Source organism: Arvicanthis niloticus, chromosome 3, assembly GCF_011762505.2.
Source record: "Arvicanthis niloticus isolate mArvNil1 chromosome 3, mArvNil1.pat.X, whole genome shotgun sequence".
Taxonomy (NCBI): Eukaryota; Metazoa; Chordata; class Mammalia; order Rodentia; family Muridae; genus Arvicanthis; species Arvicanthis niloticus.
In genome coordinates, this window is record NC_047660.1 from 73,295,734 (window position 1) to 73,307,733 (window position 12,000).

Genomic DNA, 12,000 nt, shown 5'->3' on the forward strand with positions numbered 1-12,000 from the left:
ACTTGGCATAAGATGAGGTGACTCATCAGGCCACCTCAGTCTGCCACAAGGTCCCTCAAGTTCATCCACCTGGCTTTGTTGGGACTCGCCCTCGTGGAACAAGATTTGCTCCTAGTTTGGCCTCTGCTTCAGGAACAGAGGGACAGGATTGCCAATGAGAGGAGAGGGACTTAGGGGACAGTCATCCTGCATTTTTTTTTTGTTTGTTTGTTTTGTTTTGTTTTGTTTTTCGAGACAGAGTTTCTCTGTATAGCCTTGGCTGTCCTGGAACTCACTCTGTAGACCAGGCTGGCCTCGAACTCAGAAATCCGCCTGCCTCTGCCTCCCAAGTGCTGGGATTAAAGGCATGCGCCACCTCGGCCCAGCCTGCATTTTTTTCAAATACCAGAAAGCAGAGCCCATTTCCATGTATCCAGGCCATGGTGGGAATACACACATGAGTAACTCTTTGATACCATCAGTGAGTGGTTCTCTGCCAGGAAGAGGGCATAAAAGTGGGAGACAGGGAACTTGAACAGGTCACAGCAGTTTGAATGGAGGTGGTTTCCTGAGGGTTCAGTTCCACACAGGGAAAGTCACCCAGTCCAGACTCAGGGAGGGCTGACTAGTGGCTATGGAAAGGTGATAGCAGGTGGCCCCTTAAACAATACAGGCAGGTGACAAAGTGGATCATGAATAACATGACCATTGTGAAGCTCTGTAGACTAGTACCTGGGGGCTGGGGGCAGCAAGAGAGCTTGGCAGGTGAAGGCACTTGCTGGCAAGCTTGATTCCCTGACTTTAATCCCCAGAACACACATAACAAAAGGAGATGTCTGTGTCCACTAAATTGTCCTCTGGCTTCAGCAAGTACAGTGTGGTTGCCCTCCTCACCAAATGAGTGGGTTTGTTCATTTGTTAGTTTGTAAGCCGGAACTTGTTATTCAAACATGGAGAGCAGATGGGCAGAGGTGAGACCAAACTTCAGGTGCCCCCCCCCCCAAGAGAGGTTGTCTCTGCTGAAGACCTCTCCCACAGCAATCTGCCCAACCTGCCCACTGTCTTCCCAGACAATAGCCTTGACTTCAGAAACGTCTCAAGCAATCCTGCCCTTGCCAGGCTCATTCTAGGATGAGGAGACTCAAGCAGGTTTTTTTTTAAGTCCTCCTAAACAGTGGCATGGTGACTCTTCTGGGGTCTCACAAGAAGGTAGAGAGGCAGCTGGGATAGAGTATATGTGCTGGTTTCTCCATTTCTGGTCTCCCTTCCCCTTTAGATTGAAGACTCCTTAAAGGTCAGAGCCTCAACCACCTCCAACAGATTTTGAGGGTGTTTTCCCTATCAGATTCAGAAATGCCAGAGGGCAGTGTGAGGGACAGGAATGCAAGCCTGGGCAGGTGTTTTCTGCCACCTCATAGTTGTTTGAACTTGGGGAAAATTGCTCTCTTCTGCTTCTCCATTTGTAAAATGAAGTTAATAACACGTTAGGATTAAAAGGCATAGATAAAAGAGATCTTAAGGCTTTTTAACGCGGTGCATGCTGGTTAATGCAAAAACTCACGGCCCCACCGTGCAGAGAACAAGTACCACGAAGTGCCCAGCCACAAAGGAGACATCTATAGCATAACCCCTCCCCTAAGGCTCAGGGAACATCACGGGAGAGGGGGCAGAAAGACTGTAAGATCCAGAGGTCAGGGAGAACCAGGGCAAGTGGCATCTTGTGGATGGACATAACAGGGCCAGTATACTCATGAACTCAACGACAGCCGGATCAATCCAGCCAGCCTTCCAGCATGGGTGGGGGATGGGCTCACCAGCCCCCCATCCCTAACTAAGTATCTGTTGACAGCTGATAACTAAAAAGGAAGCAGAGACGGTTTTCTTTAAAAGTGTGGCCCTGTACGTCAGCCTTGCTCCAATGTCCCCCACCCACCCATTTGTACAGATTGGACTTAATGGGTTATTTTTTTAAAATGAGAATATGAAATTGGGAGAGGAGGTGGAGAGGAATAGTGGGGGAATATAATCAAAATTGTTAAATGCATGTCTGGGGTTCTCAAAGAATTAATAAAACACTGGTTTTTGTTGTTGTTTTTAAGTTCCAGGAGCTACAGAGAAGGCTCAGCAGTTAAGGGTATAGACTGCTCTTGTAGAGGACCCGAGTTCAGTTCCCAGCATATACATCAGGCAGCTCAAGAGATGTGATACCCTCATCTGGCCTTCTCAAGTACCTGCACACATATGTGCATACCCACAAACGGACACATACACATAACTTAAAATTAGAAAAAAAAGGGGAAATTATCAATACTCATCACCCACTGAAAGGCAGCCTGCAATGGGACAGACGTCATTCTTGCTCCCTGGATGCAGGGCCATTTTTAAGTCCCACACCTAGCTGCACTAGAAGTGCCTGTACCTAACCTAGCACAGAGCAGGTGACCAGTTAACAGTGGCTGCAGATACTAATGGAGAGTAGGGAGCTATCTCAGGCTAAGCTCGACTAAGCTCAGCCATAGGAAGACCACAGCCCAGCTTCCTCAGTGTGTGTTTCTAATCAGTCAGTGCCCCTTTCAGCTTTGTCCCTGAAAGCCACTCCCAAGTCCCATCTCTGGTGCATAGTAGCTGGTGCGGATGGGGCTGAAGGGCTGTGTTGTTTAGACGGCAACTGGCAGTTTGTGAAGCAACCTGATGCTGAATAAAGGGTGTTGGCAGTATGATGCTGTTATCTTAAGGCCAAAGTCAAACTGGAAAGCCTGGGACCTATGCATCAGAGTGCACTGGTGTGGGTCATGGGGGAGGGTGTGAGGGAGGAGAGGGAGAGAAGAAATGGATAGGCAGACAGGAAGGATTTCCAATTCAACTGTACATTATCTGTGGGGTGTTGTTTCCAGGACCACTCTGGGACATCCAAATCTCAGGGTTCCTTACAGAAACGGCACAGCAGCTAGGAAGATGGCTCAATGGAAGTGCTACAGCTGGATCACAGGTGTGAACAACCAAACCAGGCACATTTTTTAAAGACTCGTGTGTGTGTGTGTGTGTGTGTGTGTGTGTGTGTGTGTGTGTGTATGTGTGTGTGTGTTCACATGCGCATGCATGCTTGCTTGCCCATAAAAGTAAGTGTGTATGTACAGGTAGGCCAGGACTTTCCCGGTTGTTCTCCCTCCTTGTTTTTGAGGCAGGGTCTCACTATTCTTGCCTTTGTACTGTGCATAAAGCTCCCATCTGACTCTCCTGTTTCCAACTCCAATCTCACTGTAGGACTGTTGGGGCTCTAGGCACTTCATGTGGCTTTTTAAGTGTGTGCTGGGGACCAAACTGCAGTCAGGGACACTTGGCAAATGTTACCTGTGAGTCATGGGTGCTTACACCCTGGCTGTAGGTTTTCTGCTCCCAAACTCCTTGAGTTGAGAATGTTCTGATTCACCCAGATGGAGATGTGAGGCCCATCCAGTGATGTCAGAACAATCAGAAACCCAATAACCGTCTTCCCATCGAAGCATGTTGGCTGTGGACTGGCTAGGAACCATGCTACCTTGGTTCAGAGCCATTTCAGTCTCCATTTTTGCTGTCTGCACAACTTGGTGCCTCAGACACCTGCCTGCTTCCTGCTCCGTTTGCTTCTAGGACAGGACCGCTGCAAGGCTAAAGTGTTACTTTATGTTTTATTGGGTGTAAAATCTGTAGAAAGGTGTCTGGAAGCTAGTGAGGGGCAGACTTGCCCACCGCCACCCTACCTGGCCTGATTAGCCTTAATTGTGGAGTTGACACTCCTATCTGATGGGAGAGCCAACACTGAGGAATGATTGGCCTAGATCAGATTGGCCTGTGGGCACAGCTGTGGGAGACTGTTTTGATGACATCAATGAAGAGTTCAGCCCAGTGTGGGTAGCACTATCCCTAGGCAGTGGTCCTGGGCTGTATGAAAAACTCAGCTAAGCATGAGGCTGTAACGTGTCATAAATCAAGCCAGCAAATGGTGGCCTTTGTAGTTCCTGCCTCCGGGTTCTTCTTGATGATGGAAATATGTAAACCAAGTAACTTTTCCTCAGGTTGCTTTGAGGCGGAACATTGTCATGGCATCAGACAAGTCAAAAGAACATCTCCTTTGCCCTGCTCCTGGATTTTCTCGTTGCCTTTTCTTCCTTACCCTCCACTTCAGCTCTACACTGACCCTTCTGACCTGCTGACACCAGCCTGTCCTGAGTCTTCTTGCCCACCCCATGCCCCCAGCCTGCTCCCACCCCAAACACACCACACACCAAGTGGGCTTGTTCATGTGTTTTATTGTAAAAAAAAAAATGCTAAAATAAATTACATCTGCCTTCACCCCCAGCACATGCGTGGTTGGTGTGGCTCCAGGACAGTCAGCTTAGGACGTCTCACAGGAGCCAGGCTCTTCCTCCCTCCCACCATGAGGCTCTGTGGCCTCTGCAACCGCTTTGATAATGGTAGAGGTATGGACACACACCTCTCACTGTCATCACATGTGGGGGCTCTGGCCCTATATGCCCCTTGGCAAGTGTACATGGCAGGAGAAGGGGCTGAGGCAGGTTATCAGCTGAGCTGGGAACTCCATATCTCCCGCCCTGCACCCAAGACCTGCGGTTGTCCCTCCCTAGCTAGACTTTGGCTGGCAAAGGACAAGCTGAGTTGGGAGGACAACAGAGTGCCTGACAGACCTCCATCCCAACGGCAGGGACTCTGTTCTTTACTGGCTCTGGGTATAAAAACAACAGTTCATTAAAAAAAAATATTAATAACAAAAAGCATTTAGGTCAGAGTGGGCTAGTTGAAGGCTGAGCATCAAGGACTTATACAGCAGCTAGTTCCCAGACCTCACTAGGAACTGGACCAGTAAGATTCACATTTTCTTTTCTCCCCAGCCCAAATGCGCACACGCATGCCCACTGGCACCTGCACATGCTAACACCATACAGTGCCTGGAGGCGGGAGCTCAATTCACAGTTCTATGAGCTGAGAACAATCTGGCCTCACTCCACAGGTCCCACTAAGAGAGGAGAGGGAGAGGCAGTGAGGGAATCTCCACCAAATTAGACGGTGGGCTGGGAGTGTGGGTGCCTAGGTTGGGGCTGAGGGGCCTGCACCTCATTCTGAGCTCCCTGGCCACACCCGGAGTTTCCATCTTTCTCCTGCACTTTCAGGGCACAGGAAACCTTTGGCCCGCTGTTGCTATTCAAAGGGAATCTGAGGTGGGCGTGGCTTCACATAGAGGACACACATACCCCCTCTCCCACAGGCCCTGCCCTGAGGTTTACAGTAAGGGGCTTGCAGGGCAGTGATGAGTAGGTGGGTAAGTAGGTCCTGCTACTGCTGGGGTACTGAGGGGCCCCAACCCCATCATATCTGTGCCTTCCCAGAACACCCGAGAATCACGCGCCAACTGTGGTTTTTACAAGCTCCTCCTTCCAGATGTCTAGCTTAGTGCCAGGTACAAGGGTGTCGCCCATTAACACTGGTGAACTCAGCTGAAGCTCCTGGCCTCAGAGAACCGTACAAAAGTCAACCGAACAATGGGGGAAGACTCAAGCAGCAAACACAGGACCTCCAGGGTGAGTGTTGCAGCCTTCGTGCCTCTGAGTCAGCAGTTATACCTGCCAGGCAGGCCCAGGACAGCAGCCTCCCCACTGGGCCATAGAATGGAGGCCTGTCCTGAGCCAACACCACATCCCATGGAAGCAACCAACTGGAGAGGACAGAAGGAAAGGCAGGTCCCTGGCTCCCCATCTCATTTCCAGAGCCTTCTCCTCGGGGGGTCTGGCAATCACAGGACAACCCTAGTGAGAGGAAGCCCCTGGAGAGCAGGTGGGGAGCCAGGCCCACCTCACGTGCCCCTGGGGCTGTCTGCCTTGTTGTATTCATTCATCAGCTGCTCGTAAGGCACAGAGAGCTCTGACTCAGTGCTGGTGAAGGTGGACTCATCCGATGAAGGGAATTCACCCGTGCTGCTCAAGGGCGCCTCAGCCATGGGCCCCTGTTGAGGCTGCTCCTTTGAGGTCAGGTTGTCCTCCACGGAAGACTTAGAGGTCTCCTCATCTGAGAGGCCGGTTTCTTCATTTTCAAAGGTAATGTTGGCATTCTGGAAGATGAGCGGGTGGTAGTCCAGGGCTTCCCATGGCTCCCCCTCCTCACTGATCCGGTCCAGTTGGTTAGTAAACACTTCGGAGGTCGGGTAACCATCCTTGGGGGCCTGTGCCCCAGCCTCCTCACCAAGTGGCCTTGACACATGTCCTTTGTTTCTTAGAGTTTGAGATACCTCTTCCAAGCTGGGCACTCGACTCTTGGAATAGACCACCAAAGGTGCCAGGGATGCAGGGATGGCGGGTAGTCCATCCCCTTGAGGCCCCAGCCCGTGTCCAGGTCCTGGGACCCGCTCCCCACTCCCACTTGTTTTCATTGCCTTCTTCCCAATCTGTTTGATGAGGTCATTGTAGGTCTCCTCCTTTTTGGATAGAAAACTGAAGATGTTGACGTCCTTGGAGGCGGTACTTCCAGCCATCTGCAGGGCCTTCCGGGAGTGTGGGGAGCTCTCAAAGGATTCCTTCCGCCTCCGCCGCCTCTTCTTAATGGCTTTGTGTACTTCTACAAACATGCTCACCTTCCAGTTGACAAAGAGGGACAGCCAAGCCAGCCCCAGGTAGATCCAAAGCTCCACAAAGTAGCGGTAGAGGGCATGGTAGTTGGCACTGGGGTTCACACCTGTAAAAACAGGAAGTCCAGTGTCAAAGAGGGCATGGGAGCTAGGCGTGGAGGCAGAGGCAGGTAGATATCTGTGAGCTTTGAAGCCAGCCTGGTCCAGAAAGTGAGTCTAGGACAGCCAGGACTGTTACACACAGAAGCCCTGTCTCAGGGAGGGAAGAGGGGAGGAAAGGACATGGGAGATGAATCGTTCATGAGGTAAAAGTGCTTGTAAGACAAGGACTTGAGTTCCAGCATCAGAATCCACATAAGGGCTGCAGTTGCCTTAACAGTTAAGAGCGCTGGTTGTTCTCCCAGATGGACCCAGGTTCGATTCCCAGCACCAACATGGCTACTTACAACCATCTGTGACTCTAGTTCCAAGACTCTGACACCCTCTTTCTGGCCTCTTTGTGACACCAGGCACACATGTAGCACACAGATATGCATGCAGGCTAAACACCCATACACATTTTTTTTTTTTTTTAAAGAATCCACACAAAAGGCCTAGCATAATAGAAAGAGTTAAGTTTAATCCCAGTGCTAGGGTGTTGAAGAGGGGTGGGGACGATTACTGGCCAACCACCTAGTCGAATAGGTGAGCGCTCAGCTAATACAATTCTGTCTAAAAAAAAAAAAAAAAAAAAAAAAAAACCCAAAACAAAAACAAAAAAGCCCAAGGTTAGATGGCTTTTGAACAATGACACCTGGCGTTGACTCTACATACCTGAGTATGTACTTGAGTGCACACGTATGAATGCATGCACCTCACCTATCTTCCTGAAGGACTGTGGCTCCAGCCTAGCCCATTTCTGAACCTCAGTTTCTCCAACTGCAAAATGTCAGAACCGAGGCTACTACTTAAGGGGTAAGGGGAGTTAAAGGGGCTCTTTGGGGTGACTGTTGAATGACCAGCCCGTGAGTGTGCATCTTTCCGCTCCTTTCTCTGCTCCTCCCAGCTAGTGAGTGCATCACACACTTAAGACACACACAGTTAAAAACGGAATGGAAAGTCGACACTGGGGGTGTTGGCAGCCTCAGCCCTGGGGAGGGACTAACAGATTTACTGTGAATGATGCCGTGGTTGGGTCGAGATGACCCAGGAAGCACTGACCTGGCAAGAACCACTCTGAACTGTCTTTACCCTCCTCCAAGGCGGAGCCTGCCTCCCTGTCTTCAGTGTAGCCCTCTCTCTGACTGATTGTCCTTGGTGGCTCCACCACTCTGCATGCCCCTCTGTGACAACATACTCCAGAAAGTCTTTCCCACCCTCACCCCACAACTCCAGAGGTTCTCCTCCCATCTAGAATTAGGTAAGATTTCCTTCATGGTCAGGCGATATGGCTCAATGGACTATAGGTACTTGCTGCCAAGCCTGAAGACATGAGTTTGAACCCCAGGACACACATGGAACCAATCCTGAAAATGGTCCCCTGACCTCCATATGTGCTAACCCCCAACATACAAATAAATAAAATAGATAAATAAAAGTAACTTTAAGAAATATCCTTTGTAACTTTATCCTCACCCTGCCCTCCACTGTGGGAAGTTAAGGGAAGGGCCTGGAAGAGAAAACTTCCAGTCCTCATTACAGCCTTCCCTGGAGACAGAAGCCAGAGCCTCTGACTTAGGAGGTGCTCTGCTCTGAAGGCAATATTGCACTGGACTCCTGATCACAAGTGGAATCTGAGAATGGCAGCAATGATATCACAGGCACACATGGCTGGTTTCTACCCTCAGCACCTGGGAATTGAGAGGGATTCAGTATGCCGGAGGATGGCTCTGGCATCACACTGGAACACCAACATATGCCTAAAGGTACCTACCTCTGGACTTATTAATACCACAGGCTTCCCCCTCAGCAGACTCTGGGCCCCTGAGACTAAACAATGATAGGGTTGTGCCTCTAAATTTATGTCCAGACAGCAGACAGGCCCCATGAAGCTAGGGTCAGAAGTGTTCACTGAAGCAAGCATCCTGTTCCTTCCACCCACTCAGCTGCCCCTCACAGCATTCCACACAAAAAGGGGCAGAGGCATGACCTCCACCTGCCCTCTGGGCAAAGCAGCTGGTGCCGTGACCTCTGAGAGCTGAGGTGCAGGTCAGTAGGGAGGGCACAGGCTGACACTGGTCCAGAATGGCTTCAAGATTAGGAACCAGAAGGCTGTGCAGGCCACAGGCACCAGACACTGAGCATGGGTGGCTGGGACAGGCACAGGCCTTCACACAAAGGAGACAAAGAACCTCTTCATTGCCTGTAAGGATGAAGCGGAGGAGGGGAGCAGGGCTGAGGGGGCAGGGCAGTGGGGAGAAGGCCTCCCTTGTCTGGCAGCCACCCGGGCTTAGTCTCAGTCTCTCTCTCTCTCTCTCTCTCTCTCTCTCTCTCTCTCTCTCTCTCTCTCTCTCTCTCTGTGTGTGTGTGTATTTCTACCTCTGGAAAAAGCTTCAGAGTAAACCCAAGTGAGTTGAGGGTGGGAATGGGGGAAGCAAGAGAGAGATAAAAGACTAACATCTATCAGGTGCCCCAACAAAGGCCTGTCTTAAAGTGGAACAAGACATGGCAGAGGTCAGAGAAAGGAGGCAGGGACTCACCTGCCACAAAGTCCCCAAAACCAATGGTGGAAATGGTGATGAAGGAATAGTAGAGGCCCTCGATGTAGTTCCATTCTTCTGTCACCATGAACACAAAGGGCGGGATCACCAGGTGGACCAGGACACCCCACACGATGAAGATGGCCGTACATGTAATCTGAGCCTTCCTCTAGCAGGGTTGGTGGAAAAGCAAGTCAGCTGTGGGAAGGGACTCAGAGCCCAGGGTGCTCCAGTGGATCCAGCAGGGCAAGCGTTACCTGTCCCAAAACTCCCCTCCTCTGTCATGGTCCCTCCCACCCCTTAACTCTGTGTCTAGGGTTGGGAACATACCAAGCTCACTCCTCTCCTGGTAAGAAACTGGCCCAGCCTCTTGGCACGTCCCCCGAAGAACTTGCCCAGGGCGCTGATCCATGTCAGGCACAGCGGCACCCCGAAAAGGCCATAGAAGACACAGAAGAGGCGGCCAGCTGGGGTCTTGGGAGCCACATTGCCATAACCTGAGGGAGGATAGAGTGAGGCCACAACAACAACAACACATACACACACACCAGCTTGAGAGGGACACGCACTTTAAGATAAACTAATCCGGTTCTAGTAACATCTATATATGATCCCTTGATCATGCTCTGACCCTGGTCATTTATACAATTGGATACATTTATACAATTCTACAGTAGGGGCTCTCTGTCCCCTCCGTTATATTGGGAGCTCCTTGTAGGCAGGGACGAGGCCCGCAGGTACTCTACCGGACTCTATTGGATACTGCTATGCAAATGAAACAAAGATGCCTGCCCTCACTAAGTAGATACCCAGAAGCAGTGTGGAGGACAGACTTCAAAGACAGTCACTCTGATTCCCTCTGCCCTTATCCAGACGCTCATGTCAAGGTGTAGTCTGTGAATCTGAGTATCCGTGGCTTCATTAGCCAGAAGTGACACAGGCAGGGTGAGCCTGGAAACTCTCACTTCCTGTCTTCATGCACTGAACTGCTCACTTAGTGCACAGCTGCCGAGCCACATGCAGAGGCACTGAGAATTCAGCCTCAGCCAACAGTCAGCACCGGGAGCCAGGCAGTCGGTGGGAGAAGCCAGGCTGGACTCCAGGCTAGTGGGCAGCCACTTATTTGATTACCATAAAGATATGCTAGAGCCCACACAAGAACTGTTAGCTGAACCCAGCCAACCCTGAAAGGGTGAAGATAGTAACTACTCTAAGCCACATAACCATACAGTACTGGAGCTTTATGCAGTAAGCAGTCTATCTCACCTGTACAGCTCTGCCCATCAGGCCATTCCAGTGTTTCCTGCTTGAAAGAGTCCAAGAGGAATAAAGAACCTTGGAAGCCATGTAAAGGCTGGGTGGGTATGGTGGCCTGCCTATCACCCCAGCACAGGTGGCACAGACATGGGATCCCTAGAACAACTGACTAGCTAGACTAATTGAACTTTTGGGTTAGCGAGAGACCACATCTCAATGTATACGGTAGAGAACGATCAAAGAAAACACTCGATGTCAACCTTGGACCACAAAAACCAGGTATCCTCGAATACACGTGTGTCCACACAAATGCAAACACACACGTCTACACACCTCACACACATACATGCAGAAATATTAAAAAATACAGAGTCTAAATCAGGATCTATGGATGTAGTTGCATACGCATGGCCAAATCACCTGGGACTTACTAAGTCCTTCCTAATCAAAAAGGCCAGGGGAAACTGTGTGTGACTTTGATGACTTACAGTCACCAAAGCTGGATTCCTGTAAGGTTCTGAGGAGCAAGCATGCGGATCTGGGTGTACTGAAGGTTTAAAGAGACTTACCGATGGTGGTGATGACGGTGGCTGCAAAAATCATCGCATTGGGCCAGTTCCAGTTGTTGAAAGTCTGGTTCCCGGTGATGGCCACACCCTGATCCGCAGCATCAGACACCACCTGAAATAGAGAACCAAAGGGAAGGTCAGAGATGAGATGACTTATCGGTGACAGATGTGGCTCAGAGGAGTCCTCTTTGCCTAGCATGCATACACACTCTAAGCTCCATCCCCAGCATGGCGTAAACCTGGTATAGTGGCACACACTTATAATGCCAACACTCAAGAGGAAGCAGGCAGAGCTGGCCAGTGGTGGCACATGCCTTTAATCTCAGAACTAGGGAGGGAGAGGCAGGTAAGTCTCTGAGTTCCAGGACACACTGGTCTACAGTACAACTTCCAAGACATCCAGGGCTACATAGAGCAACCCTATCTCAAAAAACAAAACCCAACAAGAAAGAAAAAAAAATGGGGGATCAGGATCATGCTTTGAGGCTAGCCTGGGCTACCTGGGACCCTGCCCCAAACTAACACCACCAGCAGCAACAACACATCTGAAGTGTCCGCATTTAACCATCACAATACCAAGGTGGCTAGCATTGTCTTCATTATATGGTTGAAACATTTTATAGAGAGGACCAGGGAGGTTGAATGATTTACCCAGATCCACATAGCCAGGGAGATATATGAACCAAGCACTTGGTTCAAAAATTTGACAGAAACATGTTCCCAAATCACCCAGAGCTGAGAAAGCTTCTGGGAAGGGAGCTTTTCCAAAGAGTTTCCAGGTGGTGCTAGTTCAAGGACTGAACTCCAAGAGCTATGAAGCTATCCCATGCCTCTAGGAGAGCAGATACAGTGCAGATACCTCAGACCCCTATACCTTAACCCTCCATGGCTCGGGAAGGAA

The 12,000-nt window shown here is 50.2% G+C and overlaps 1 protein-coding gene across 1 annotated transcript in view; it reads right to left on the reverse strand.

The window, feature by feature from the left end:
* Window positions 1–4,252: 4,252 nt before the first annotated feature.
* Window positions 4,253–12,000, reverse strand: part of Kcnk5 (potassium two pore domain channel subfamily K member 5) — a 43,425-nt gene continuing 35,677 nt past the window's right edge. Inside the window, exons 2-5 of the mRNA XM_034497057.2 lie at window positions 11,100–11,211; window positions 9,604–9,770; window positions 9,274–9,442; window positions 4,253–6,702 (exon numbers count right to left, since the gene is read on the reverse strand). Coding sequence (XP_034352948.1) covers window positions 5,828–6,702; window positions 9,274–9,442; window positions 9,604–9,770; window positions 11,100–11,211 — 1,323 coding nt within the window. The 3' untranslated portion in view covers window positions 4,253–5,827. The remainder of the gene's footprint in view (window positions 6,703–9,273; window positions 9,443–9,603; window positions 9,771–11,099; window positions 11,212–12,000) is intronic.